At 46.0% G+C, this 27,518-nt stretch overlaps 2 protein-coding genes across 2 annotated transcripts in view; both read right to left on the bottom strand.

The window, feature by feature from the left end:
• Window positions 1-1,551: 1,551 nt before the first annotated feature.
• Window positions 1,552-23,287, bottom strand: LSS (lanosterol synthase). Its single transcript, XM_033171956.1, has 22 exons — window positions 23,259-23,287; window positions 22,581-22,755; window positions 21,092-21,230; window positions 20,060-20,168; window positions 18,811-18,932; window positions 18,175-18,271; window positions 16,981-17,116; window positions 15,888-15,996; window positions 14,387-14,505; window positions 13,514-13,611; window positions 12,985-13,012; window positions 11,227-11,283; window positions 10,018-10,089; window positions 9,235-9,285; window positions 8,587-8,736; window positions 8,236-8,332; window positions 6,528-6,633; window positions 6,218-6,283; window positions 4,781-4,861; window positions 3,892-4,062; window positions 3,168-3,246; window positions 1,552-2,157 (listed from the first exon to the last, which is right to left on the bottom strand). Exons 1-22 carry the CDS (start codon window positions 23,267-23,269, stop codon window positions 1,942-1,944), a joined length of 2,289 nt encoding a protein of 762 aa, XP_033027847.1. The 5' UTR covers window positions 23,270-23,287; the 3' UTR covers window positions 1,552-1,941.
• A 2,706-nt stretch (window positions 23,288-25,993) lies between these two features.
• Window positions 25,994-27,518, bottom strand: part of MCM3AP (minichromosome maintenance complex component 3 associated protein) — a 48,716-nt gene continuing 47,191 nt past the window's right edge. The window contains exon 29 of the mRNA XM_033171943.1: window positions 25,994-26,431. Within this exon, the coding sequence (XP_033027834.1) occupies window positions 26,285-26,431 (147 nt within the window). The 3' untranslated portion in view covers window positions 25,994-26,284. The remainder of the gene's footprint in view (window positions 26,432-27,518) is intronic.

Below are 27,518 nucleotides of genomic sequence, written 5' to 3'. Positions count from 1 at the left end.
TCCAGATTGCTGTGTTGGGGGCATTCACATAGATCACCACTTCCAGGATCTGAAAGTGACTGAATGGTTGCACGGACTGTTTCTCTATCTTGTACATATTTGTATAATAAAGTACTGTAAATATACAGATCTGGAGTTGCGGGTCGTTACTCGTGGGAAGCACCAACAGCATCCTGACACTTTAGTTGCCCTGATGTCCTTTACTGGGATGGAAGTGGGGGGATTGTAACCCTGTGGCATCTTCTTGATTTCTCAGCAGCTCTGGGAACTTCTGGAATAGGAGTTGGAGGGACCATTGCCAGTCTGTTCATACCTACAGGGTCACCACCAGGAGGTAGATCTAGGAGATGGTTGCTTGGCTCTCTGGCTTTGGGGCTGTGGGCTCACACAAGGGTCCCTGGAGAACTGAGGCCAAATCCTGATAAGGAAAAAAGCACTGTGGGTGGTGGTTCCCATATTCAGGAATACGATGCATGACCTATTCTGGGAGGGGTTGCACTTCTCCTGGAAGAAAGAGATTCCTAGATTCCAAATTGTCATTTGAGTGCCAAGCCAGGAAGGCTGGTTTTCCAGTCACAGTCATTCCAGGACCAGGATATCCTGGCCTCAGTTGCCCATGTTCTATTGACCTCCCATATAGATTACTACAATGCACTCCACATGGGGCTACCCTTGAACAGTCTGGAGGCTGCAGCTCACACAGAATGCAGCTGCTAGATTGGTAAATGGGACAGCCTGGTGGAACCAAGGGTCACGAGTCCAGAAATCTCTGCGCTGCCTGTCAGTGAGCTACCAAGTCCAAATCAAGGTGTGAGTACCAGCATGCAAAGCCCTACATGGCTTGGGATCCCAGTGCCTAAAGGAGCAACTCGGGTCCTGTTGGAGATGCCACTTCTGGCTGCTTGGTGTATACCATGACAGGGTCTTCTCAGTGGTGGTTCCCTGTTTGCAAAATGCCCCCCACCCCGCGCATGAGGTGTGCCTGACTTTCAGAAGAAAAGTACCAAATTTCAGTAGAGGGTTTTACTTGCCTTCCAGTTAAGGCCTTGTGAAAACCTTTCCCCTGCAACACGGCAAGATCAGGGCCAGGTGTGCACAGGCCAAGGCTTGCGTGTCTGTCACTGTGTCCATCTCCACAAAACCTGTATTGAATCTTCTCTGGTAAGAGAATTATATTCAGCTTCGGGTAAGTAGATCAAATGTCAAGAAGGGACTTGCACTCCAGGCTATGTTAAGCTCCAAAACGCTGGGCAATGGTCAGCTGTAGCCTCCCCACTACCTTGGAGGTGGGCTGGCTGTAGGTGGCAGTTGGGTGGACCTAAGTCCCAGAAATGTCTGTTCCCTGGGATATATATGCACATGGAGTCCACGCAACTAGCGCACACTATTCAATTGCTGTGCCCCCTCTGCACCCCAGCAGGTTGGCCATGAGGGGGGATGAGGCACTAGGGTTCCCCACCCATACGCTAAAGAACAATTTAAGCTCATCTTTAAGGTAAGAGAAAACTAAGGCATCAGTACTGATGAAGTTATGTGTTAATTTACCTCGCTTATTCTAAAAGTTACACTTCCACTGCAAATACCGCAAGTATAACAGTGAAACAGCAGGGATACACGCAACCACCATAATGTTTGGTATGCGTGTACAGAATGTTAAATAAATGTTAATGCCCAGTGCAGGGTACAGAATCATGGGTTTTTGCGTCTAACGTGTCCGTTCTGAGCAGCAAATGGGAGTCAACCACAGCACACACCGAGAGTCTGCCACTCATCACTTCTCCTGGGCCAACTCCTTCCTGCCTGGCATGTAGAAGTACGAGGAGCAAGAGGGCGGCAAACCACCCAGAGAAGCCTTCTGTGTTTCCCCTTCAATTCTCCCTCCTCACCAGGTTCCAGAGAGTTTAGAAAAATAACCAGAGAGATTGGCAGTCCACGCCAAACTCAGGAAGAGGGGAGTGGTGCTCCCCCGTGTCCGTTTGCCATCCTGCCAGCCAGGCCTGTCTCTCCATTTCTTAATGCCTCCGTCAAGAGCTTGCCAGCCAGCGGGTGGGCAGGATGCAGGCGAGAAAAGCGCCCCAGGGTCCAGATGGGGAAGACATTTCGGTAGGAGGTATAGCTGATCGCACAGGTCTTGTTGAATACTCCGGAAATGTTCTCCTGCAAGGCAAAAATAAATAAAAATAATAAAAAAATTATTTATACCCCGCCCTTCCCAGCCAAAAAAAACCGGGCTCAGGGCGGCTAACACCAATTAAAATCACAGCAAAAAACATAAACACAATCAATTTAAAATAACAGATTAAAATACAAATTTAAAAATTCAATATTAAAACTGCAGTCTCAATTTCAATAACCCACCAATAAAAGAATGAAGCATAAATATTAAACAGAAACACAGAAAATCCATCTTATCCATCTTCTCATCTTTCCAACACAGCAAGAAGCACGGAAAGATGAGCGACCTGTAAGGGCATCAGCACCTACAAAGTGGCCTTGAGCTGCACAAACTTCCTCATATATGGAGGTACCATATGACAGACGTGACCTGCTTTGACTATCTATGGTGAAATGGCAGCTGATACTTTTTGAAATGTTTACATTTTAAAAATAAATAAATGACACCTTCACTGCCCTGAGCATGAGCTGGACCAAAGGCTCCGATTCCAATATGCAGGCATTCCAGGATAAACCAGACGATGCACAGTGATCTTGATAATCTGGCTTGCACCAGCTTTCCTACTTCCACTGTTCCTGATCCATGCTTAAACACTAAAAACTTCAGACGGCTCAAAGGGCACTTTGAGAACCAGCCCTTCCAAGAAGTAGCAATAGTCAGGGCTGCTTTTCTTCATGAGCTGCTGAATAGTCAAGAGAGAATCCCTCACAGCCAAAGAAAGGCTGTTTGATTGGGATTGGTACAAACAGGAGCTAAAATGTGGGTGGTGGGAGTCATACTGGAACAAGGAACAAAAAAGAGACTCTGGTGCTTGAAGGAAAATCTGCAACCAGGGTGGAAGAGGGATTCTGAGGAGCTAAGAAGAAAGGTGTGTTTGTAGGTGTATTTGTGAGAGAGAGAATGTATGCAAATGGCAATGCTGTGATTTGCAAAGACGTGCAAGTTGCTTGCGCCCTTGCGTTATATGGAATGCACTCGAGGCACACTTCACCTGAGGCCAGTCTCCATTAGGCAGCTGTTTGTCAATCAAAACTTTGATCCCTCTTTCCAGGACTCTGACGTTTGGATACCTGCAAAGGAAGAAGAGTTGTTCTGACCCAAGTTCACTGCTCAAGTAAGGTTTAGAGAGGAAAAGCTAAGGCTCGGGTAATTCACAAATATCGGAAAGATTCTTGCAAGTGATGTAATATCGTAGGCAGGACGATCAAATGCCACCAGGTTAGCATGGCCTCAGTCAGAGACTTGTTAACTGTTAACTTGTTAACTGTTCCCACAAACAAAGGGAGCAGCTCAAGGGCTGGATGCAGCAAGGGAGCATTTCTGTCCCCTGCAAGGCAGAGGAGCATGATGCCAGGGTGCATGGCTAGCAAGGAGATGCGCAGTGACAGCAGGCTATGCTCAGGCAGAAATAATCCCCAGACAAGGCAGCTGTGATCTTTTCATTGCAGCTGCCAAATGCTGAACTTCAGCACAAGGGCATTCCAGGAGAAAGGGAGGCCTGCATTTTCCCAAGGGACTTCTTGTGCGCAGGCTGCAGCACAGACCCAGGAAGCTGCTGTTTGGGAATGCTTGGTGGTAGCCTCTACTACCCAATGGGGGACAGCTGAGTAAGGGTCCCCCCAAAGATGCAATTCAAGACTGGTGGCTGCTTTTATCTGCCCTCCTCCCCGTGCAAAGGCCAAGGGTCAATGTCACTTCCAAGCACAAACTTTTACCTAACAGCCATGAGCCCCAGAAGAGCCCAGCAGGTGTTGTGTATTTGGGATGTGGTGCTCTGGATGTATCTGCGCTGCTCACAAGATTCAAAGTCTTCTCCCCATCCACCGTCCTCCATCTGCTTGGAGACCAAGAACTCACAAGCGCGGCTCACCTCCCCACAGGCCACTCTGGAAGAGAAAGGGCAGGAGAACGGGAACTCAGAGTAGCGGAGGAACATATGGTGGCTAGCAAGGACAAGGCAAGGAATTTTATCACGCCAGACAGAGAAAAATGAAAAGGAGACAGGATATCAAGGAAAAGCACAGGCTCAATGCTCCCCAGAGTGCATGTGCAAACATACAGGCGCAGCACCCATCAGCTGGCTGAGAGCTACAAGATGAATCTGGAAATGTCAAGGGAGAAGCATCTGCAGCAGGCCCATCTGATGCCTGATGGGATGGTGTTTCTGCATTTTGATGGGGCCAGGATAATATATACAGGGGAAGAAACATATGGAGAGAGAGTGGATGTCACCACTGCAAACCAATGCTGAGCAGGAAGCCTGTCCTCAGCTGAAACCTCGGTAAGCTGTGGGTGAGAACAATGGGTCTGTCTGGGCCGGTAGTGCCGGTCTCTCCAGTCCGTCCCCTGCGCAGGTGAGCCTGAGAGAGCTGCCACCTTGCTGACTCAACTCTTCAGGTGAGGCTGGCTCCCAGCTGAATCCCACAGCAGTTTGTCTCTAGGCTTGGTGCAGGGATACGACGCCCTCCTTCTGCCCATCCCATAGAGAGCAACAAAACAGCACGATTCTTCATGCTGAATGAAATACATCCCTTTTTCACTGCCAGCAAGTTATTCTGATCAGAGGAGCTTCCATCATAAAATCTGGCGCAGGTCTTCACTCACCCATCCTGGTAGGTGTGTTGCATACAAGCAAAGGCTTCCAGAGCAAACCACGTGCCGTAGGTGATGCACACCCCCCAGCACCTAGGAGGGAGAAGTCAGTCAGCAAACAGAACCGAGCAGGGAGGAGAACCAGTTCCTTCCTCCTTGCTGCGCCAAACAATCCCAAATCAAGGGAATGCGCCTGAAGTTTACTTGCAGAAGCAAAACCAACAGTACAGGTGAAACTTGAAAAATTAGAATATTGTGGAAAAGTCCATTTATGTAAGCAATTGTTTTCATTAGCTACTGGAGTTTAATATATGAGATAGACTCATGATGTGCAAAGCGAGATATGTCAAGCCTTTGTTTGTTATAATTGTGATGATTATGGCATACAGCTGATGAAAACCCCAAAGTTGAAATTGTTAATTTGGGGTTCTCATCAGCTGTACACCATAATCATCACAATTATAAATAAAGGCTTGACATATCTCGCTTTGCATGTCATGAGTCTATCTCATATATTAGTTTCACCTTTTAAGTTGAATTACTGAAAGAAATGAGCCTTTCCACGATATTCTAATTTTTCGAGTTTCACCTGTATAAATTATTTTCCTTATCTTTCAAATATCTATTAAACCAGCATGATTCAATGTATATGTCTGGAACATATACATTCAGCCTGCCTGCTGCCATAGCAACACAAATGTTATAATCATTTTTAAAACCTGAGATATATTGGAGAAAATTAAAGCTGGTTCCTTTGATGTAACTAATTTGTGCTAGTATTTCAGCCATTACTTCTGATATTGAATAAAAACAAATGCTGCAGAAGCTACTGGTCATGATTCATCTGATAAACGCCTCCAGCTCCTGTGCAAGGGCTTCCACCCGCACATAAAAAAGCTCTCCCCCCCCCCACAACCCCTCACACACCTCCCAAAATTGGCTAGGGTGGGACACAGGGGATGGGGAGGGGAGATCATTCCATCTGGCAACCTAATCTCTTTTAAAAAAATGTCTTCATAGCTTTTATACAATTCTTCTACTTTAAATGTTTATTCTAAAAACTCTGCAGCTTCCCTTCGCTTATTGCACCAACCGCACAATTTTGTATTTGTCTAAAGAGAGCTAAGTTCAGTGGCACTTACTCCTAGGTGAGTATGGAATATTAAATATTAAATTAGCAGTTTAATTTGTCTGAGACTTGTAGGGTCAGATGCCACACTGGTCTCTCAGACAAATTAAACTGCTAATAAAAAGGTGCTATTGGCTTCTCCTACTAGAACCACCCAAAGGTCTCAAACTGGTGCTGAAAAGTGGGGTGTGTTTTTTTACCTCTGCTTCTTAAAATTGCCCCAAAGCAGGCATCTTGCTATTCATTTTAAATACCCTGCCAAGCAGCTGGAAAGCCCAACAAATTATTGAAGCAGCCCTTAGCTTTATGAGGACACTCACCCTTCCCAGGAACCATCAGCTCTCTGAAGTTTCTGACAGAAACGGAGGCCCCTTTGCAGCGTCTCTCTAAGCAAAAAGGAAAGAGTGGGAAACCCTTTCAACCCTGTGAATATCCACTATTCCCAGCACCACTCTCTCTAGCCCAGACTGGAAGGAATAGCAATGCTCTTCACTCCCACCCCTCAGAAGGGTCAGGTGCCCAATAGACACTTCTCCACAGGAGGGAATTTATTTTCCCATGTCAACTCTGAAACAAAGGTTTCACATCCTGTTTTTAAATTGCTCCGCTCCTTCCCTTCCCTCCTCTTACCTGATCTCCTGCGCCCGGTGTTCAGGAAAGCGCTCCTGGAAATGCTTCAGCCCCTGCATGACGGCCGAGGTGCATTCTACGTAAGTGTAGTCCACCATGATATCCCCTGCAAACCACACAAAAAATACAAGACAAGTTTGCTGACACAGCCAAAGGCCATGACTAACCCACAGCGCCAGAACCAATAAAACAATACAGATCATGGATTCATCACATGATGCAAGAGAGCAGCAATTCCAGCTTGATTTCAAATTCAGCTTCTGAATCACTTAGTGATTTTAACTCCTTCTCCTGACTCGTCTTGCAGCCATTGCATAAAGGGCTGCCCTGTGTGCTACAAAGCTATTACTGGCACTCAGAAGAAACCAAGCCGTTTCTGCCAGGGTATGCCTACTTGTTTGTGTGAGCAAAGGTTTCAAAAAGTCATCTCTTGGGCCTCTATATAAAGGGAAGCCAACAGAGTGATGTCTTCTGCCTGAGACTGACCACAAACACAAAGTCCGTCTGCATTTGGGATCTTGTTGCAGCAGCCACCCAAGACTGCAGTGGGCATCACTGGGAGATGCACCTCATTAATGACATTTCTAATTAGTAGCTGGTCCCTTCTGGAGTCCATCTGGAAAAGCCAATCCCTAAGTTGGCTCTTATTCAAGGCCAACGCAGAGCTCAGTTGTGGAAAATAATAATAGTCTAAAACATCTTGATTATCACCCTTCCATATAGCACAGGGCAGGAATACACTCAATAGGCATAGTAGCAATTTCTTAAATATATTCGAGTGCTGTCTGCTCTTATGTTAGTTGTTGACCATCCGGATTCTGTATGAGGAAGAGCTGCAGAGATTCCTGGTGGTAGAGACTGTAGCTTCTTGAAAAAATATTCTGCAGTTTCCAAAATTTTAATGAAGTTCAGATCAGAATCCAATGCCATATGGAGCATTTGGGGAAGCACTTTACTATCAAATATCTTTAGGGCTGCCCTCCTTCGTTGTAACAGAACTTCATCAGTGCCAATATGGTTTCCTGAGCTTTGACTTTCACTTCCGAAAGAAGGTTTCATGAAGGAGTACACCCAGGAATCTAAATGAGCGAGTTTCATCTATAGGCTGCTGATCAAAGCACCATCTGTACCTAGGACCAAGAGATCTTTGAGGTCCAATTGGGAAAGAGAGAGCTGCAATAAATCATCTGCATACATCCAGCTTAAAAGCCTTAGTCATATCACCATTTAAACCTACTCTGACCTTCATTCCTGTGTTGCTGTATAGTTCTTGGATTAAAAGCAGAAGTATGCAGTCAAGGTTGGCAATTTCAAATTTCTCCCAGAGTCTATTTTGATTAATAGACTGAAATGCAGCAGAAATATCAATAAAGGCTATATTTTGAAAATCAGTAAGATAGATTCTAGAGAGAGATGTGAGATTCCTGTGTGGCATGCCTCTATTTCTTGAAACTTAAAATAATTTGCCTTTTCCTTTCGGGTACAATTGTTGTTAATATCAGAGTTTGATTGAAGATTAAGTGGGGCCAGCAGGAGCCAAATAACATTGCCAGTGGGAGGCAGGGTGGGTGTGGAATGGCTTCAGTTCTTCTACTGAGACAAGGATGCCCCACTCCCCACGCTTGCCCAAGTGGACTTCCACTGACACACACCCACAACCCCTTACTAACTATGCTAGCATGGACGCAAAGCAAGTTCCTTCTCTTACCAAACACCTCGGAAGGGTTCAGGAGCTCCAGCAGCCAGCCGCCACGCTTTGTTTCATATGTGGAAAAGCCACCGTCCACATTTTGCATGTTCAGCAACTGAAGTCAGACACAGAGGAAGAGAGAGAGAGAGAGTCTGGACAAGGGCATGGCAAAGATGGAGCTCACTGGAGTGGCCCCACAGCCTTAAGCAGTGGCCCAGCGGGGCCTGTCAGAAATACTCCCACAAGCTCCACGCTTCACCCAGAAATCCCCACCTCCAGCTTATGACCACCAACCAGCCAAAGGCAACATCGTTTGGGAGGCAGATTGGACTCTGAGCCAGGGGCTGCTTCTCCTTCCCAGCCACTCACCACATTCACAGCATCAAAGAGACGGCTCGGTGGGATTAGTTCCTTTATAAAAGAGCAATTGTCCTGCAGAAGGATCACTGACTTCAGCCCCTCCGCAGTGCAGTCAGCTACAATCCAGCCACAGTCCCGCGTGCTGAAAGGAAATCCACCCTGGAGAGCATTAGACAATTGAGAGCATTAGGCAATGCAGAGCAGAGGATTCTTGCAGGACCACATATATTGCAAGTAACTCTGCTGCTCAGCTGACCTTTCTAGTCTTCCAGCATATGAGTACAGAAAAACTTACTCTTTTAGAAAATCCAATTACTTTACTATTGGTTTTTTTAAAAAGAAAAGCCTTTGATTTCAAATAGTTCAGTTAAACACCATAAACAAAACCTACAATGAATGCAGAATCATTCCCTGGGTTGGGGCTATGCCTCTCCATAAACTGCAGGTCAGTTTTTAAGGACAAGAAAGAAGATTTAGGTTAAAGAGTGAGGAAAACAATCCTAACTTCATGAGCGACTTAACAGTGGAACAAGCTAACTGAGAAAAACCTTTCTCCTGGAAAAAAAATCAGAGAAAGATTTTTGGACTGTTATCTTCCCAGGTTAATTTAGCATCTGGCATCGCTGCTTTCAGAAAGGGAGCTTTTTGTGATTATACCTTGCTCATCTGACGGTAGTACTTCTCATAATCAGGTGGATTATCTGGAATCTGGAGGAGATACAAGCTACACTCAGACAAAGAAGGCAAGTGCAATCGACATAAAAGGAACACTGTTTTAAGAACTACGCTATTAAAAATGCTAGACGCAGGTTAGAAAGTGATATAAAAAGTTTGCAGTACAAGCACAAGCCACAGCTGTCTTTGTAATTTCGAGTTTGGACCTGAAGGGGTTATAGACATAAAAACATTTTTGTATGGGTATAGATACTTGCAACTATGAAAAACACACACACACACTTCAGCAATTCAATGCCAGCAAATTTTGACCTCAAGAGCAAGGAATCTTGACCTCAAGAGCAAGGAATCTTTCTTGATGTTGCAGTGCCTTGAGAACTACAGAGAAGAAATCAAGAAATTCTCTGCATAGAGAAAAGGAATACAGTCTTCCAGATGTAGCAGTTAAATCTGGTTCACCTGGTGGAACACTTCCCCCAAGACGTGAGTTTGGAGAGGCTGAAATTCACATTCTTGCATAAACGTTGGACTCCTAACTCCTCAAGTTTCGAGTTTTTTATTGGCATAAACTCAGAAGATAAGCTCTTTTTGGCTTACAACAAAGGGACACATTCCTGGGAGCAATGCAGAGGTGGGTGTAGTTGCACACCCAGTTCTTGCACAGAACTATGAGGTGCACTGCAAAATCAAAACCTACGTATTTTTAAAATGTGGGCTGTATTACAGCAGAACTGGATCATGGATATGTATATGCCTGGTTCTTACCTGGCTGATTCTTAAAAACTCATGCGCACGTAGAAGGCAGGAGTTAAATTCAGGCCTTTTCTGGGCACCTGCCTTAAAAAAAAGAAAAAGACGTTTCTTGACATAATTCCAGTTACAGGTAGGTAGCCGTGTTGGTCTGCCATAGTCGAAACAAAATAAAAAAAATTCTTTCCAGTAGCACCTTAGAGACCAACTGAGTTTGTTCTTGGTATGAGCTTTCGTGTGCATGCACACTTCTTCAGATACACTGAAACAGAAGTCACCAGACCCTTATATAGTGCATGCACACGAAAGCTCATACCAAGAACAAACTCAGTTGGTCTCTAAGGTGCTACTGGAAAGAATTTTTTTTTATTTTGTCTTGACATAATGTGATTTTTAAAACTGAATCCAGGAGCAGTAATCAAGCTTAATAATTTTTGTTAAAATTAATTTCATTAAAATTTGATGAATTAAGGCTACAATCCTATCCTATACTAACCTGGGGGCCAGGCCCACAAATCTCACTAGAACTCAGGGCCAAGCAATAATTGTGTGATGATAATTGGTGAGTGTAGTTAAGGTGGGATTAAGGTAAGCAGTGACTTTTGGGACTGCAGGGATGGGACCGGGAAGGAATTTAACTCTTTCCCTACCACAGGCTTGGCAAAAACGGCCTCTCAGAACTGTGATCTGCATTTGAAGGAAACTCCCATGGGCACAAGGAATACGCTTTCCTTGAAGTGTAAATTGAAGCTTCCAATAAATCACTATTTCAAAACTGGGGCAGGGAAAAAGTTGAACTCCCCAGCTCACCCCCAAAGTCCTAAAGCTGCTCAGACTTCCATGTGGTTCCTACGTACAAAACAAAACTGCATTCATGCTATTTGGCCCTTACGTGCTGAGGAATACGCTTTGAGTAACATTAATTCAACATTCTAGGCTATTTAAAACTTTGCTGCTTTGCATTCACTTGCAACAGCAACCAACAGACATTCTTAACAGAAATTTACTGGCTGTAGGCCTGATTGCATCTCTACTAGTGACATGTCACCATTTGTATTACTTTTCTGTGTTGTGTGAACTAGATATGCTCTATATCCCAGACTCTTTCTTCAGTCATTCGATTCATGTGCGTTGGACCTACAGGCTAATTCTCCCTAAAATTACAGAGGAACAGCCATGTTTACCCCTATTAAGTCCTAGGTCAAAACAAAGAAAAATAATTACCTCCAGGAAAGCTTGGATAGCAAATGCTGTGTCCCAAAGCTGTGACCCATTAGTGCCCTGAAAGAGAAGAAAGGTGCCGTAAGAAACACTCCCCTCCCACCCGACTTGTCTCTCTTGCGGCAGCAGAAGGGGCTCAGCTGTTCCCCCAAAGCAATTCCCCCTACAATTGGCAATGGGGTAAAAAAGAAAAGCCTACTGCCACCGAGGGAGTCCTTATTACAACCTTCCCCACTCGTGTACCAAGTGCTAGCCAGCAAAATAGCTGGGAGAGGGGAACTCCGTAGTGACTTTACATAATATTTTGTGTTTTAGTTAACATTACAGTCGTACCTCTTGTTATAAATGCTTTGGGATGCGAACAACACGGGTTCCGAACGCACCGAACCCAGAAATAACAGAACGCGTTACTTCAGGGTTTGGAGGTTCGTGCATGCACAGACGCGTCAAATGACATCACGTGCATGTGCAGAAGCGCCGAATCACGTCGTGAACGCGGCGCTTCAGGTTACGCACTTCACGGGTTACGAATGGGGCTCCGGAACGGATGCCGTTTGTAACCAGAGGTACCACTGTATTTGAACTCTTGTTAACATTAAACTATTTGTTAACTGGCTTGATCATCCCTGCAAAAACAATTAAGAAGTATACAAAGTAGTTTATATGCTTTCTTTTTATTGTATATTAGAAGATGTGACCAATGTAACCGTTTTACAAACTCAAGAATTTATCTATAACTTGGATAAATGTTTTCTCTTAACCTATTCATTTTTAAAATCCACCTGTGACAAAATGCCCAAAGAGCTAATGTTTCATGGGCAAGTGCCACCCGGGAAGTGCCATGCAAAGTGAAGTTGTCTAGGGGTTTTTTCACTTGGGTTCTTGGCCACCGTTCCTTCAAAATGGATTTTAATGTTATGTAGTTCGTCTGATGTGTGTTTTTATTTTCATTTCAATTTTAACAATATTGAATTGTATTGTGATTTTGATTTGTTGTAAGCCGTCCTGAGTGGCACATGAGCACCAGAAGAGCAGGACAGATTTTTTTAAAAATAACAATAAACTAAAAGCAACCGGACAATAGTCATTGCACTGCTCAAAAACTCCTCTTGCGGGGGGGGGGGGGACATAAATCACCTACTGGGCTGAGTCATTCAGCAATGCCCTCTTGCTAGATGCCTCCAGCCTAGAAGGGCAAGTGGCCAGCTGCACCCCTCCAAAAACTGTGTTTTTCTCCTTTGGCCGCAACAGCCGAAAATCACTCCCCAAACCCGAAACTAAATGGTGCTCTGGATCCACCCACAGGCTAAACTATTGCAACTGTGGTATCTGAACCAAGTGGATTTGGGGGCTTTTACTAAGTATTTAGTAAACACTCTCATACTAAATCATTTGGGCCAGAATGGAGGAGGTCTCAAAATGCTTCGTGGGACGACCTTCTGAGGATGCAGCTGTGGAGGAAGAGCTCTGTTTTCACTCCTCAACCACTGGCACCAAGTGGCTCTCAACTTGCGTTAAGTTGGATTCCCTGCAAGCTTTCTGCCACCTGGGTTCTAGACCTCTCCCAAACTGCTTTGCTGCTCCAACTTTATAATACACACACAATTCTGAAACCAGGGTGTGGCTGTGGGCTGCAGGAAAATGTCCGCTAACCCCGCTGCTTCTCTTATCCTGAAGCCGCTCTGAAAGCAGCTTTTCCAGTTTGAACAGGGCGAGACAGAGAAAAAATAAATCCCTTTCACCCAGGCCAGGGATTATTACCTGCATCTTCAAGCCATCCAGTCCCAGCCTGCAAGGAGATAGAAAGCACTCAGTGTTGTAGACTGGCTAAACAGAGCCCTGCACCTCAACTATGTTTCCCTGTACCCTGGGTGAAGAAATGGGCAAAGGGTGTGCAAGCTGAATTATCTTCACGCCAGCACTAATGAGCTCCTCATAAACTTTGCCCTAAGGGAGTCCCCACTTGACAGGGGCTGAAGAGAACTCAGGTTCAAATCCCTGCTCAGCACTTAAGCCAACAGGGAGGCCTTGGGCAAGTCGCCGACTCTCAAGCTTATTGTTCAAATACTACTGGTCTCCTGGGAAGAGGATGGTCCTCTGCTTGGGAGCTTAATATGCCGTCCGAATGGTGAAGAGCAACACCAACACGAGGCAAACCTGCTCTCATCAGGGGAGTTCAGCAGCTACTTCCCAAGTCTCCTGGTGAGCAGTGAGTACTCAGGAGTCCTTAAAAGCATTGTGCACAAGCAGCTGTAAGGATGTACAAGTCTGAGTTTCAACAAAGCCTTACCAGAGGTAGTCGGGGATTCTGGAAACGTGTTCTTGGAATGCAGGAGACTTGTCTCCCTCCACATACCAGCGAACAAGCATGTTAATTGTTTTAGATATCTAAATGGGCAGAGAAAGGCAAAGTCATTTCTCCTAAGAAAGATAGAGCAAACAGCCCCTAATATTTGTGTCTCTTTATAAACTCAGCTCCTACATCAATCCTCATAAGGATGCAGTCAAAAAGAAGACTCAGACAGTAGCTAGCTCCAGCATTAACTGCAGCTGGGACAAGTATGCTGAGCTCTGCCCCAACCCCCCTCCCCTGCCTGGAACAGAGGTGGGGGTGGAGCCAAAACGCTTCTCCCCACTGCAGAATGGCTGAAGGGGGTCAGTGGAGACCGGGGCTATTTCTGAGCTCTGCTGGTATTTGTGGCTCCTTTTCAACTGGGAGATGCCAAAGGTGGAATACAGGACCTTCTGCTTGCAGATCATGTGCCCTGCCGCTGAGATTTCCACTCAGCTCTATGGAAGGAACCTTCCATCTGTGTATAGCTTTGAGCCTGTGCTCATCAATGACCATATGTTTTCTACTGAAGAGCAGGAGGCACACATCTTCCATCCGGGATGGTTGTGCTCCACCGAGTGCGTATCATCGGTAGGGATGCACATGCCGGGGTGGGGGGAGGTTGGGGGTGCCTGACCAGCCAGTCGGGGCAGCCAAATCAACCCTGGTGATCAATGGATCAATGGGGTGACAAATTTTGCAACCATCTGCCTGTGCTCATTAGATACTATGCTACCAAGAACAGATGCACTGAACAAACATTTTGGAATCTGCAAATCAAGTTCCATTCCAGAGCTATTCAACTGTAAGTGCCACTCAAAAGTGACCTACAGGGCCAATGCTGATGGATTTGGTGAATCGGTCATCAGCTTTAATGTGGTCGTACAGCTGCTCAATTGCTCGTCGTCTCAGAGCTGTGCTGTGGAATCTCTCGTAGGTGTTGAGAATTGCTGGAATGGAAGCAGAGAGAAACAAAGAGGTTTCACATTTATCTGCTGAATATGAGCACTGAAGAGTAATATGGGCAGGAATTGAGCCACATACACTTAGCAAATCCCAAACTTAGGTTTCCATGGCAGTTCAGAGCTAATCAAACTTCATTTGTGAATTATCAATCCTGTCACTGGAAAATGGCAAAGCCACATTTGCAAACAACCCCTGTGTGCATGAGAAGCACGTTCACTCTTTTCCTTCGTGCCCCTGTACCAGCATAAACTGTGCTGAAGTAGTGGAATCACCCAGAATCAGCTGCTGTGGCATTACTGTGACTCTGGAGTCAGGATTCAGCTGATAGCCAAGCAAGGGTTCAGGGATAAGAACACAGAGACTAGGGGGCTGAAAGATAAATGCTAGATGCTCTGAACAGACAAGCCCTGTCACTAATGCTGATGCCCTGGTGGGATTCTGTTCAACATGTGTGGAGCACTTGCAACAACCCTGCAAAGTGAGTGCGCCTGTCAGGTAAACAACGCAAACCACTTCTGTCTACTGTTGGATGAAATCTCTGAATCACAACAAAGCAACGGCTCATGAAATCAGCAGGTGATACACTAATAAGTGGAGTTGTACAAAACGAGAATTATGTCGAGTAGGCTGCTAATCCAAGTTCTCATTATCCCTGCAGCACTGAGCAATGAAGCCAGCCACGGCCAGCAAGAAGTCAACCACGGCAGTAAGATAAAAAGGAAAAGAAAGGCTGAAAAATAGCTTTGAGGGCTCCCTTGACCAAGAGAGGCAGAGGCGCTGCATGTGCAGAAGACTCACACAAGCATGGCCCTGACTAGGCCAAGCCCACCCCGTGCCAGGCCTGTGCGGGGGACTCACAGCTTTTCTATCTGCAGGAAATGCATCAGATGCCAGGAAATGTGCTGTTGGCCAGAGAGGCATTTAGCCCAACTACACACAGTGCATGCATACGGGTGTGGCCTCTTCGCAGGGGCAGAACCTTCCTCTACAGAGTTTGTTTTCCATTGCATTTATCCACTACGTGCCAGAAAGCAAAAGCAAAAGCAAAAAGCATCAAGGGGAGCAAGCAGGCAACCTTACATTCCCCCAGTGAAGGAAGACCCACTAACGTGGTGGGATTTACTTCCAAGTATACACAGACAGCCCTGATCCGCACATCACACTTTCCTCTAACGGCGTATGCACTACCGCCCAATTGTCCACCTGGGGCAATACAGCGATGCCTCTCCGTGAACCATCTGCTTTTCCTTCTTCTGACCAGCAGCACAATCTCAGCTAGAGAACAGCACAAGAGGCCTGGCAACGGCAAGCATGTCTGCAAACAAGCAGGACTACCTTCCAAGCCCAGAGGTCACACTCTGCTCACCATAGACGATGGAGAGCAGCTGGCTGTGTGGCATGTACACATCACCCGCAGCGACATTGTTCCTCTGCGCCGGCCAGTCAATGAGGGAATAGTCCTGGGTGTAGAGCTCCTGGGTGCACAGAAGGGTCACACAACACCAAGCAGAATTGGCAAGAGAAGAGAAAGCTGGAAACAGGCTGCCTAGGCTCCTTCTCAGCCTCAGACCTGCTATAAGACCAGGCGGAGCGTCTTCTTTGACCACAGAATTTCATTATGTTTATGCCATCTAAGCAAATCCTTAAATTATGTATTTGCTGTATGTTCCGCCTCCCAATCCATCACACACTTTTGGACCAAGTACCTTGACTTCTGTACAACCTTAAAGAGATATAAAGTCTTAAAGAAGTCAATATAATTTGTAAGCCACGCTTTCACTGGGGTTCCAGAAGAACATTTGTGGTGCCTCCAGAGGAATCACAGCAAAAACACTTTTCTAAAGCATTTCACAGTGTCCAGATCAAGGAAGTAATAGTACAATTCTATTCTGCCTTGGTCAGATCACACCTGGAGTCCTGTGTCCAATTCTGGGCACCACAATTTAAGGAGGATGTTGACAAGCTGGAGCGAGTGCAGAGGGCAATCAAGGGGCTGGAAACCGAGCCTTATGAGGAATGGTTGAAGGAGCCAGATATGTTTAGCCTAGAAAAGAGGAGACTGAGAGGAGATATGACAGCCATCTTCAAATATCTGAAGGGCTGTCACATGGAAGGTGGAGCAAGCTTCTTTTCTCCAGCTCTGGAGGGTAGGACTCAAACCAATGGCTTCAAGTTACAAGAAAAGAGATTCTGACTAAACAGCAGGAAAAACTTTCTGAGTGTAAGAGCTGTCTGACAGTGAACAGTTTCCCTCAGGAGATGGTGGATTCTCCTTCCTTGGAGGTTTTTAAGCAAAAGTTGGAAGGCCATCTGTCATGGATGCTTTAGCTGAGATTCCTGGATTGCAGGGGGTTGGACTAGATGGCCCTTGGGTCCCTTCCAACTCTATAATTTTATGGTTCTATAAGAGAGAGAGAAACAGACAGATGGAGGAAGGAAAAAAGGCCCTTTGGTACTACCTCCCGGAGGCTCAGAACCAGCTCATCTTCTTCTGCAGTGAGTCGCGTAGCGTAGCAGTAGGCCATGGGCAGGTAAACTTGACGGCAGTGACACCAAAGAGTGGAAGGATGGGCTGGCACCCAGCGAGGAAACAGCCTATCAGAAATCAAAAGAGAAGCCTATGGTAAAGGATGGGCAGAACTCTAGAAATGGCAGCCCCTGTAGCCATGTATCTGGGGCCCTAAGGAGATTACCACAGAGCATCCATCCCATGGCAAGCTACCTGGATAGCAGCAGGGACTCCGGAGCAGACTCAGGACTAAACTTGCTGAGCGTACACGAACAACCGAGCCTTCCTTTTCCATGAGCCCTGAGCCCATGGCCCACCTGAATGGGACCAGAAGGAGCTCACACGCCGTCCTGGTTGGCTGAGCCCCAAGGAGGCGCAACAAACTTACACTCCTATTTCCATCAAACACAGCTTGCTCTGCTGCCTGAACCTGACAAACTCTAATAAATTGTAATTATTGAAACAGTCTAACTGCAAGCCACAGTTCATCAAGCTGGTTTGTTTAAACAAACCATAGTTAACACTAACCAGAATTTAGGTTCAGAAAACATGCTAAACTGGGGCTTGGGAAGCTGGTTTTTGGCTGAGGTCTGTGTTCACTCATGGGCAACCTTTCAGGGATTGAATGTCCATAATGGGCATTAGCAGGCATAAAAGTAGGCGTGGCCAGAGACAAAAGTGGGCGGAGCAATGGCTGTGAGCCTTAGCTTTGTACCGTAGTCTGCGTAAAGCTAAGGTTTCCTACCCAAAAAGGTTTATGAAGGCCAAATTTTCACCAATATGAGCTAAAAAGTTAATTGACATATAGATTTCCTGTAGCCAGTCTCTGTGGCCTCCTGAAACTTAGGTGTTTTTTGGCTCTTTGAACTGATGTGCCAGAAGTTGAACTAGGGACTTAGCAAACATGCCAACCTATTGCCAAACTGATCATAACTTCCAGTTGTTTCTATGAGAAGGCATAGATATAAATTATGTTAGATAAAGCTGCCATCCTATTCCCACTTACCAGGGAGTAAGCCACGTTATTATTTATTATTAGATTTGTATACTGCCATATACCCACAGGTCTCATTGAATTCAACAGCACTTTCTTCAGAGAAGACATGGTTAGGCTTGCACTGTGATACTCCAAAACTGCACGTACCACATTTCAGGGAAAAGTGTATTCAGTCCTTCCCAGCTGTAGACGTTCAAAACAGCCAACCAAAATTTACCCCAGGAAGCGATTCCTGTAGCACCACCTGAAGAGCCAAATATACAAGAACTCATACAGATATCTATAAAACCAGAGATCACTGCAGTAAAATGGACTCTTCTATAAGAAACAAATGCTCACTGTTTGACTTTTTTGTCTGCAAAAGGGATAATATAAACAAAACACTCCCACTGGAGCCAAAGGATGACCCCTGATTATTTCTACATCCCTCCTCCTCTCAGCCTTCTCCAAAGAGTACTGGGTGAGAGTCCTCCTTAGTGTCCCGCCAATCATGCTGCTTGGTGAGAGAAGACCCAAACAGGGAACTCTGGCCTCCTGTGCACAACAGCATGGAGCTCTATCACGGCATCCTCATGCCTGGTGCTTTGAGCAGAGGCACTCAAGGCAGCCAATATTAAATTGTGTATTGTATATTAAATTCAAAAGAGATTCCAACTCTCCTGAAAAGGATGTTAGAAGAACTAGACGCTCACTCTAGGAATAAGGAGAGTTCCCTTTCCACAGGATAACACTTGACTGAAAAACAAAGCCACCTTCATGTGAGGTGGTCTCCTGGTTAGTCACCTTTACTGTGGAGGTTGTTCCGAGCCCGCAAGAGATCTGGGTCATCAGGACTGACCCCAAGGATTCGCATGGCTGTGTAGTTGAGAGCAGTACAAAATACCTTGGATACGTCCTCAACATGCCTACCGGACAAAAACATCAGAACTGTTAGGATTATGTGCCATGCACCCAGGCAGTAACTCACATTTGTCCTGACTGACTTCAGGCAGGTAGATCAAGATTACTAAGGCAAATGGAGCTACAGAGAGGGCTGGATCCATTTCCATGCAGAGAACAGCCATAAAAACAAATGGGAACATTATGTTATCTATTTTAAATGTAGACTATAGAAATTCCATGTGGTGTTTCAATTCCCAGCAGGTCTGGACTGTTGAACAGGGTTTTGTTTACACACTAGACCCATTTGGATGTAATACATAATCCATAGTTTAATATTACAAGAATGAGCCTTGCCTCTTCCACTGTTTCCATGCTCTTCATACAAACTGGCTAATCTAAGGGCCAAATGCACAAAGGGTTTTTTCCACTACTGCTGCACATGGGCTCTGCACATGACACACCAGCTAATCTGTAACTCTCCCACAACTTCTGTCTTTTTTTCAGAGCCCTTTTGTTATGAGCATTTTTGTTACTCCATTATCTATGTGCTAATGCTTTTAGCGTGTTGTATCTATCATCACTCTCACTGGGGACAGTCAACTTTATCACCCAACATTTACTTTAACCATCAATGAGAGCCAGTGTGGTGTAGTGGTTAGGAGCGGTAGACTCGTAATCTGGTGAACCGGGTTCGCGTCTCTGCTCCTCCACATGCAGCTGCTGGGAGACCTTGGGCTAGTCACACTTCTCTGAAGTCTCTCAGCCCCACTCACCTCACAGAGTGTTTGTTGTGGGGGAGGAAGGGAAAGGAGAATGTTAGCCGCTTTGAGACTCCTTTGGGTAGTGATAAAGTGGGATATCAAATCCAAACTCCTCCTTTGGCTGTGGGGGAGTCACTTTCTGGGCAAAAAAATAATAATTATTCTCCATTTTCCTTTCCAGTCCACCAGTTTTCAGTTTCTAGCACTGAGCAGTGGAGAAGGCAAACTCACTTTTTAGTCTCTACAACCTGCAACATAACATATTGTTCAACAAGGGCTGGGGAACTGGATCCAGCGGCTGGGTCAGATCCTTCCTACCCGGACCCCCTCATGCACCAAGCTTGGTAGGTGGGCAGTTTCTAAGGCAACAACTTTTAAGGTTTACTCACAGGCCCCATCCTCCATCTGGGAGCTGAACTGAACGCAAGTACCTCACCATTTCCTTCTTGCTCTCTTCTGGCAGTGGGATCTTGGCAATGTAGCATGTGATTAAGAGCCCTGTTTTAAGGAGATCAGTGAGTTACACAATCAGTCCTCTGAAGCACTAAATATGCTGATTCTCTTAGTCAGCAAAAAAGAACATAAATGTTTAGGAGAGATAGATAGGATCACTTATGCTGCAATCAAAGGTGCTGAGAGCAATGTCTTCACATAGGCAGGAAGCCGTCTGGGGCAGCCACCAGCCTCACACCCACTGAGGATGACCCAGGCAGACACACCTGCATGATGGGTGCACACAGCGGGGAAGGACCTAGCTTGCACTCAGGAGCTCCCTCATTCAATCCCTGGCATCTCCAGGCAGGTCTGAGGAAAGCACCTCCCTGGCATCCTGGAGTCGCTGCCAGTCAGTGTAAACAATACTAAGATTGATGGACTAATGGTCTGGCTCCGTATAAGGCAGCTCCCTATGTTACTCTCCTTCCTGATCCCATCAGGTGGGGGGGGGGGAATAAAAAAGGAAACATCACAAAATCTTGATCATGAATTTACACAGCTCTGTCATGAAACAAGCAAGGTTCTTTGCCTCCTTAAATGTTCCAGCGAGCGACAGGATTCCATAAGATGAGGCACATGTTATTTTAAACTCCCTTTACTTAAAAATTAACTTTCTTATCGAAGTTGGTTGCTGACAGATTGCAACTAGGTGACCTTACGTCCCTTCCAACTCTATGACGCTAGAATTCCTTCTCCTGCACATATGCAGTACTTCTCCAGCTGACACTTCTCTCAACTGTGTCAGCTCCACTGGTACCTTCAAGGAGGAGAAGCAAGGCCCAGCCACTCCCTCTCCCTCTCGGGGATGTTGGGGATTTGGTCGCACCCAAAGCGTTCACTTTCGGATTTGTTACACATCACCCCTTGCTGGAACACTGCTTGTCTGGTTGGAGAAAATGTTTGCTGAGTTGTCATGGTAACTATACCTGGCATCAGAAAGAGAGGCCCTCCGTAGTCCCCAGCCCAGTGGCCATCTTCTGCTTGCAGACCTGAGTAAAACTTCATCCCATTCACTGCTGCTTCCTGTGCTGTGCAGGCCTTTGGCAAGTCCGGGAAAAATTTGCTCTGCCAATTACAGTGAAGAAGAAAAAGGAAAGAGACACGGGTGAATTCTATAGCAGAAGCTTAGGTTCATAACAGACAGGGGAATAGAATGAATGAATGAATGTCTCCAGCGAGCACCTTGTAGGGCAGGAGACCAATTCCACAAGTTGTGGGGCACTCAGCTCCTCTCTTCTTCCTAGGAGAAGGGAAAGGGCATGGGAAGAACAACAAGGCAAGGAAAAGCAGGAGACTGGGCTGGCAAAACAGGCAAACAGAAAGGGAATCAAAGACTCTGGCATCTATCAGGAAGGACCACGGGGCCTCATCTAAGTACATGCCCAGGCGCTCTTAGGGTGGCATACCCCTCCAAACACTGGGACTCTGAGGGCTGAATATCTGCCTCTGGAGCAAAAAAAGGCAACTCAATTTTATTAGGACCAACCAGTTTTGGGGAGGGTATCACAAGAGAGGCTGAAGGAACAGCCAGGTGTGGGCAAGGGAGAAAGGGGTCATAAATGCAGCATAGGGGCTGCCGCCAGATCAATTCAGCTTTTTTGTGAAGTATTTTTTCCAGCAAGAATAAACAAGCTAAGAAAGAACCTTCCCAATACATGAAGACTAAAAGCAACAAGCCAGTTCTGCTTACTTTCTCCAGAGCAGAGATATGGGCAGCTCTCACATCCAAGTTGGCACTGGAAAAACAGACTTCTAGGACCACTTTGTAACATTTAGGAAAATAAACTGCAGCCTCAGTTGAGTTGGGATTCCCTGGAATCTCATCAGGAATTCCTCAATGAGAAACTCGTAACCTCTCCTGAAAGGCACCCTCTTCTGCCACTCCTGCTTTTTCTCTTCCAACACGCTGATGCCAGGAAGCACCTCTGAAGCTTTAGGACCCATTTTCTGGGCACATGGGGCACGAGGGAAGCCCCAAATGAACATTGCCTGTACCCTAGGATATGCCTTCAAACACTCAAACTCAGGACAAAAGGGAGAAACATGCCAAGGGGAAGGCACGTTTAGCAAACCCTCACCGTCATCAACTCCCTCCTGGAAACCTATGTCCCCACTGTGGAAGGACGTGTGGATCCAGAATTGGCCTCCACAGTCACTTACGGACTCACTGTTAAGACCGTGTTCATGGAAGACACTCTTACTCGGCTGTGAGGGATCGCCAAAGAATAAGCCTTCAAATCTTCTGCAATTACAGGATTTCTTCAGCAGACAAGTCAATGTGCATTCAGACAAAGTGAAGTCTGAAGTTCACTTCCAACAGAACTATCCCCAAAGAACCAAGCGGTACTAATGCAACTGGCACGTTCTCCTCAGAAGCTGGTAGCAGGCGAGGGGTCGCCTCAGCCGCCTACCTACCGTGCTGAGCCCTAGCGAGTGAGCTTCCAGCGCCGTTTGCCCCCGACCACCCTCACCCTCGCCGTCCGCCTGGAATCGCCACCGCTGCCGCCCTTCTTCGTTGCTCAAGCGCCAGCGGGTCAAGTCCGTGGCCGGCTCTGTCTTGTAGGGACCGCCTCTTCTTCTCCGCAAACATCTAGCAGGGGAGACACAGCAGGGAACAGGTCAATTCCAGAGGAGATCCGAACCTTAGTATAGTTCAGATTAAAAAATAACGGAGCACTAGCCTAGGGTGTGTTTTTGGTTCAGGAAAAAAAAAGTGTCCCCAAAGGACTTCCATCTTCGAACTACAGTCAAGGGTTGCTCAGCATCAGGACTGAGCTCTGGCAAATCTGAGGCGGCACTGTAAGGACTTTCCTGAGCTTGCAGGGAGTTAAAGGTTCTCCTATCGGAAGCCGGGTCTCAACCCTGCTCCTTTTTGCCCTGATGATCGGTGCTCCTCTGGCAGCCCCCTCAGCCCAGCCCGCGGCAGGAGCGCCAGAAACGACGATGGGGCGAAAAAGCCACAAAGCGCGTCCCGAAAGATAAAGCACAAGCGGCACAAACCCCCCCCCCGCCGCCGCCGCCCTTGTTTTGCGGCAGCCTTGAAGCCCTCCCGGGGCAGCCCCGGCTCCTCCGCGGCGTGCGCGCCATACTCACGCCCCATCCATCTTGCCGTTATGCCTCCCGAGCCCCAAACTCCGGCGCCGCAACTTTCGCCGGGGAGCTGGAGCAGGGGAGCCTCGCCCCGCGGCATGCCGGGAAGGGAAGTCCAGGCGAACAGCGGCGGCAGCGGAGCTTCGGCGGAGGGAACTACAAGTCCCGAAGCGCGCGGCGCCAACATCCGATCTGGACTGACATGAGCCCATGCCGGGCCCAGCCAATCAGCAGGCCTCGACGGCAGGCCGAGGGTGGGGAATGGCGGAGCCCGGCTCGCGCGGGTGGGCGGAGGCAGGCAGAGAAGCACCGTTTGCATTGCATTGCTGCACCTCGAGCTGCTTCTGTTCGGGGCGGGGCGGGGCGGGGGGGGATCTCTTGCACTGACTTACCAGCATTTCCCCAGCATAGCCTGCCATGTGATTGAGGCGGCGAGTTCTTTTTAAACAGTGCGTTCAATAAAGCAGCACGATGTTTGTATATATTTGTCAACTTTCCTTTCTTCATTTGCTCTCAATTTCCAGATTTCTTGATGCTGTGTTATGTGCTCATTCAGGAAAGAGAAGTTGCTGAATTGCAACTCATTACCAAACTCAAAACCACGGAGAGATCTGGTCTGAACAAAGACATTGGATTCTTGTCTCATTATATATGACAAAGCTATATTTAGCCATCTCACCCCTTGCTTTTTCCTTTAGGACTAATTGCAGTCGTTAACAGTCATCAACAGGTTTTCCACACCCATCAGCCAATCACCCATTCCCACCACCCTTCTGAGTAATACCCCTCCCCACTCTCTCACTATATATAAGGGTCTGGTGACTTCTATTTCAGTGCATCTGAAGAAGTGTGCATGCACACGAAAGCGCATACCAAGAAGAAACTCAGTTGGGTCCCTATGGTGCTACTGGAAGGAATTTTTTATTTCTCAGTACCATGTTTCACTGAGCCTAAGTCCCTGTATTTGAAAGAATCACATATTTCTGTTTACCTATGCCTCAATCTCCTCCACTTCCTTTGTGATTTTCCTTCTGTCTACGTATTTTTTAATTGCAAGCTTCTTGTGGTAGGGACCTGCAAAACAGGCATCCTGGAAAAGCACCATGTACATAGATGACACTAAGCAATAATTTTAAGCATCACTTCAAAAGTGTCAGAATGGTTTTTATTTATTAGACAATAGCTACAGTAGACCCTAAATCTAAATATAATATCTGAAATATTGGAAAGAAAGCATCAGGGCCTTGGAGGTTAGCCTAACACAGTATAAATGTACATATGAAAATCACACATATCTAGAAAGGACACTGTAAAATAGTACAACTTAAAACAGAAAGTAACACAAAATTTAAAATAAATATGCAGAATATGAAGTTACTGATTCTTGGGAAAGGAAGCTCTTGCCAACTTTACAAGCTCTGCATATCAGAATCTTTTCACCAGGTTGTTGCTTTCCTTTTGATACAGATACAGACTTAAGACAAGAAATTATTTTCTAATATGAAAATCTAGCAAAACGCAGGACAGACCATTTCTAAAACACATACACAAACCAGATTGTCCATGGTAATTTAACAAAAGTAGTCTAGTGCTCTCAAGGTGCTGCAAAATTTTCCAGGGTTCTACAGTATTTTTTACACCTGCTTTCTACCTTACAATTTACTTGTTTCCCTTGCTTAAGGAAAATGGCAGTGTAATTATCACAAAAATGCATGAGAGAGCTTCAGCACCATGTTGGCACTGCAAACGGGTGGACTTGAAACCATCCCGGGTGAGAATTCTTATCACAGCACTCTGTTGCCTAAATGCCATGTGGAAGCAAGTCATCTGAGGTCATTCTGTTTTAGAGCACACATTGGTTTCATCGTATTTATGATAATCATGTAAATCTGCAACGTAAGACGTTCTGTTCTTTTTCATCTGGGTGAGAGCTTCTGCTGAAATTGATCTCTATACACATTGGTTTCATCGTATTTATGATAATCATGTAAATCTGCAACGTAAGACGTTCTGTTCTTTTTCATCTGGGTGAGAGCTTCTGCTGAAATTGATCTCTACACACAGGTATCTGTCCTTTGGGACACCGAGTACTTCTTTCAGATTTTATCAAGAGAGATGTCTGGCTCCTACTAATCTGCTTCTGCTGAAGACAAGAAATCTGTAATAGCACACAGATAACACACCTCTGAACGCATCCACCAAAACACAACTCCTTAAAACATCTTCTTGTGTAAGCCTCCAATCTGAGCCTCCTTTATGACAAGGCAGTAATCTAACTAAGGCAACTCCACCCATGGAAATTCCTTCATCTATGTCAATTCTACATAGGAATGCACAGCAATGGCATGCATCACCAGGTACATTTTGTCCATGCAGAGCAAATAACACAGATAAAGGGTTGTCATACTTTCTCAGAGCAGCAGCCAAGTCGATGAAGTGACGTGACGCGTCAATACTGTCACCCCTACACCTGCTGGGGAGCATGAGCAACAGTGACCTGATCTTCCCATCCAATCACACATTTGCCCTGTCTCCAATACCAGCAACCATTCATGTGGGAGCATGTGAATGGGGCCTTATGCATATGCAACAAGTAACACATCAGACCACACAAATATTTGAGATTTGATTATGGAATCAGAGGCGATCTCCTCTTTCTCTCCCCACCATGCATAGAATCAACTCTTGTCTATGTGGGCTCCAGTAACTGGCTTCATCAACAGAATGGAGGAGTACAATGAAGCTTACACCAAGTTTAAGGAGGCTTACTCCAAGGAAGTGGGCACAGGAAAAGAGCAAAATTAAAATGCAAAACCTAAGGAACAAGTCATCTTCAGGGAAATTTAACATTATCGTGCAAACATATACAAGTACTGTATGATAGGGAAAGAACTATTCATCCACAAAAGGGAAACAACTATTCATCCACAAAAGCCTCCATTGTTTTCTCCGCAGAAATTGTAGGCCAATCATGTGTATTCATCATCCATTATGAGCTTTCTGGCCTCACACGTTTGGGTCAACTCTGATCAAGCATCTATCATGTCCAGCAATGTTGACAGGTGGAGCTCACAAGTCATTTCTTCTTCTTTGTTGGCCCTAATTAGTTGTTTCAAATAGGCAAATCTTTGTGACACAGAGGTATCTGTGTCTCTCAATTCTGTCCAACTTGCAGCCTGAAGAGCAAAAGAGAAAATTGTCAATACAGTATAAAATATTTTTTGATGAAGACAACAGTTTATCAGCATATCCAACCTCCCCCCTGACCAGAAGCCCTTAATCTAACAGTCCAGAATAAACACATGTTGCTGTAGGACACAGCAAATTGCTGGGGACACTAAAAGGCTATAGAAAACAATTATAAATTTAAACCCTGCTTAGATGTTCCTTCAGTACAGTAGTGCCTACTTTTTGGGGGAGGGGATGTTGCAATTCAAGTTCAAGGGAGGCATCAGGGTCATTCAAGGGCGTCATTCAAGGGCCCCCTCCAAGGACTGGTTCTGCCTCTAGTTCTCCTGGGCTGGGAAATAGTGTCCAAGAGGCAGGCAGAATTGTAGGTTTGACCCCATCTCCAAGTCGAGGCTGGTTGCCCTCTTGCCCTTCTCCAGAAGTGGCACAACCTTGTGGCACCTGTGGCTTATACTCTCTACAGTGGGGATGGGAAGCTTGTGGCTCTTCACCGTTGCTGGACTCCCAGCAGCCCCAGCCAGCATAACCAATGGGATGGCAGCTCCACTCCAGCAACAACTGGAAGGCCACAGATTCCCCACCCTGATCATCAGTGGGGAGAGTGTGACGTAGTAAGACACACTTGGCTGAATTCAATGAATTCATGCAAAGACTTCCCCTTGTAAAATGGAACGACCCTTCCTTCTCTTTTCCTGAGCCCCCCACCGGAGCTAATTTTATCTGTGGCACCTGGGGAAAAGCTCTCCTGCGCAAGGGGAAGTCCCTGCATGGGGCAACTTCACTGGATGCAACCCAAGTTAGTGGAACCTAAATTTCACCAGAATCAATGGGATAAACTGGTCATGAAAAAAGTTCCATTGATTCCAAAGTGACTGAAGTTCAACTAAGTTGGATCCAACCCAAAAACATGTGGGCTTTCCAGGAAAACTGATTATAGTAATCAAGTTTTATAGCTTAAGTGTAATAAGTCAGAGAAAATTAAATCACCATAGAAGCTGATAGCGCCATCACCACAAAGCCCAGTATCTGGCATATTTGACACCCATATATACCAGCCCCTCCTCTCCAACCACC

Source organism: Lacerta agilis, chromosome 1 (assembly GCF_009819535.1).
Source record: "Lacerta agilis isolate rLacAgi1 chromosome 1, rLacAgi1.pri, whole genome shotgun sequence".
NCBI lineage: Eukaryota > Metazoa > Chordata > Lepidosauria > Squamata > Lacertidae > Lacerta > Lacerta agilis.
The sequence above is the reverse complement of the archived record's forward strand: the minus strand, read 5'-3'. Positions and strand labels throughout refer to the sequence as shown.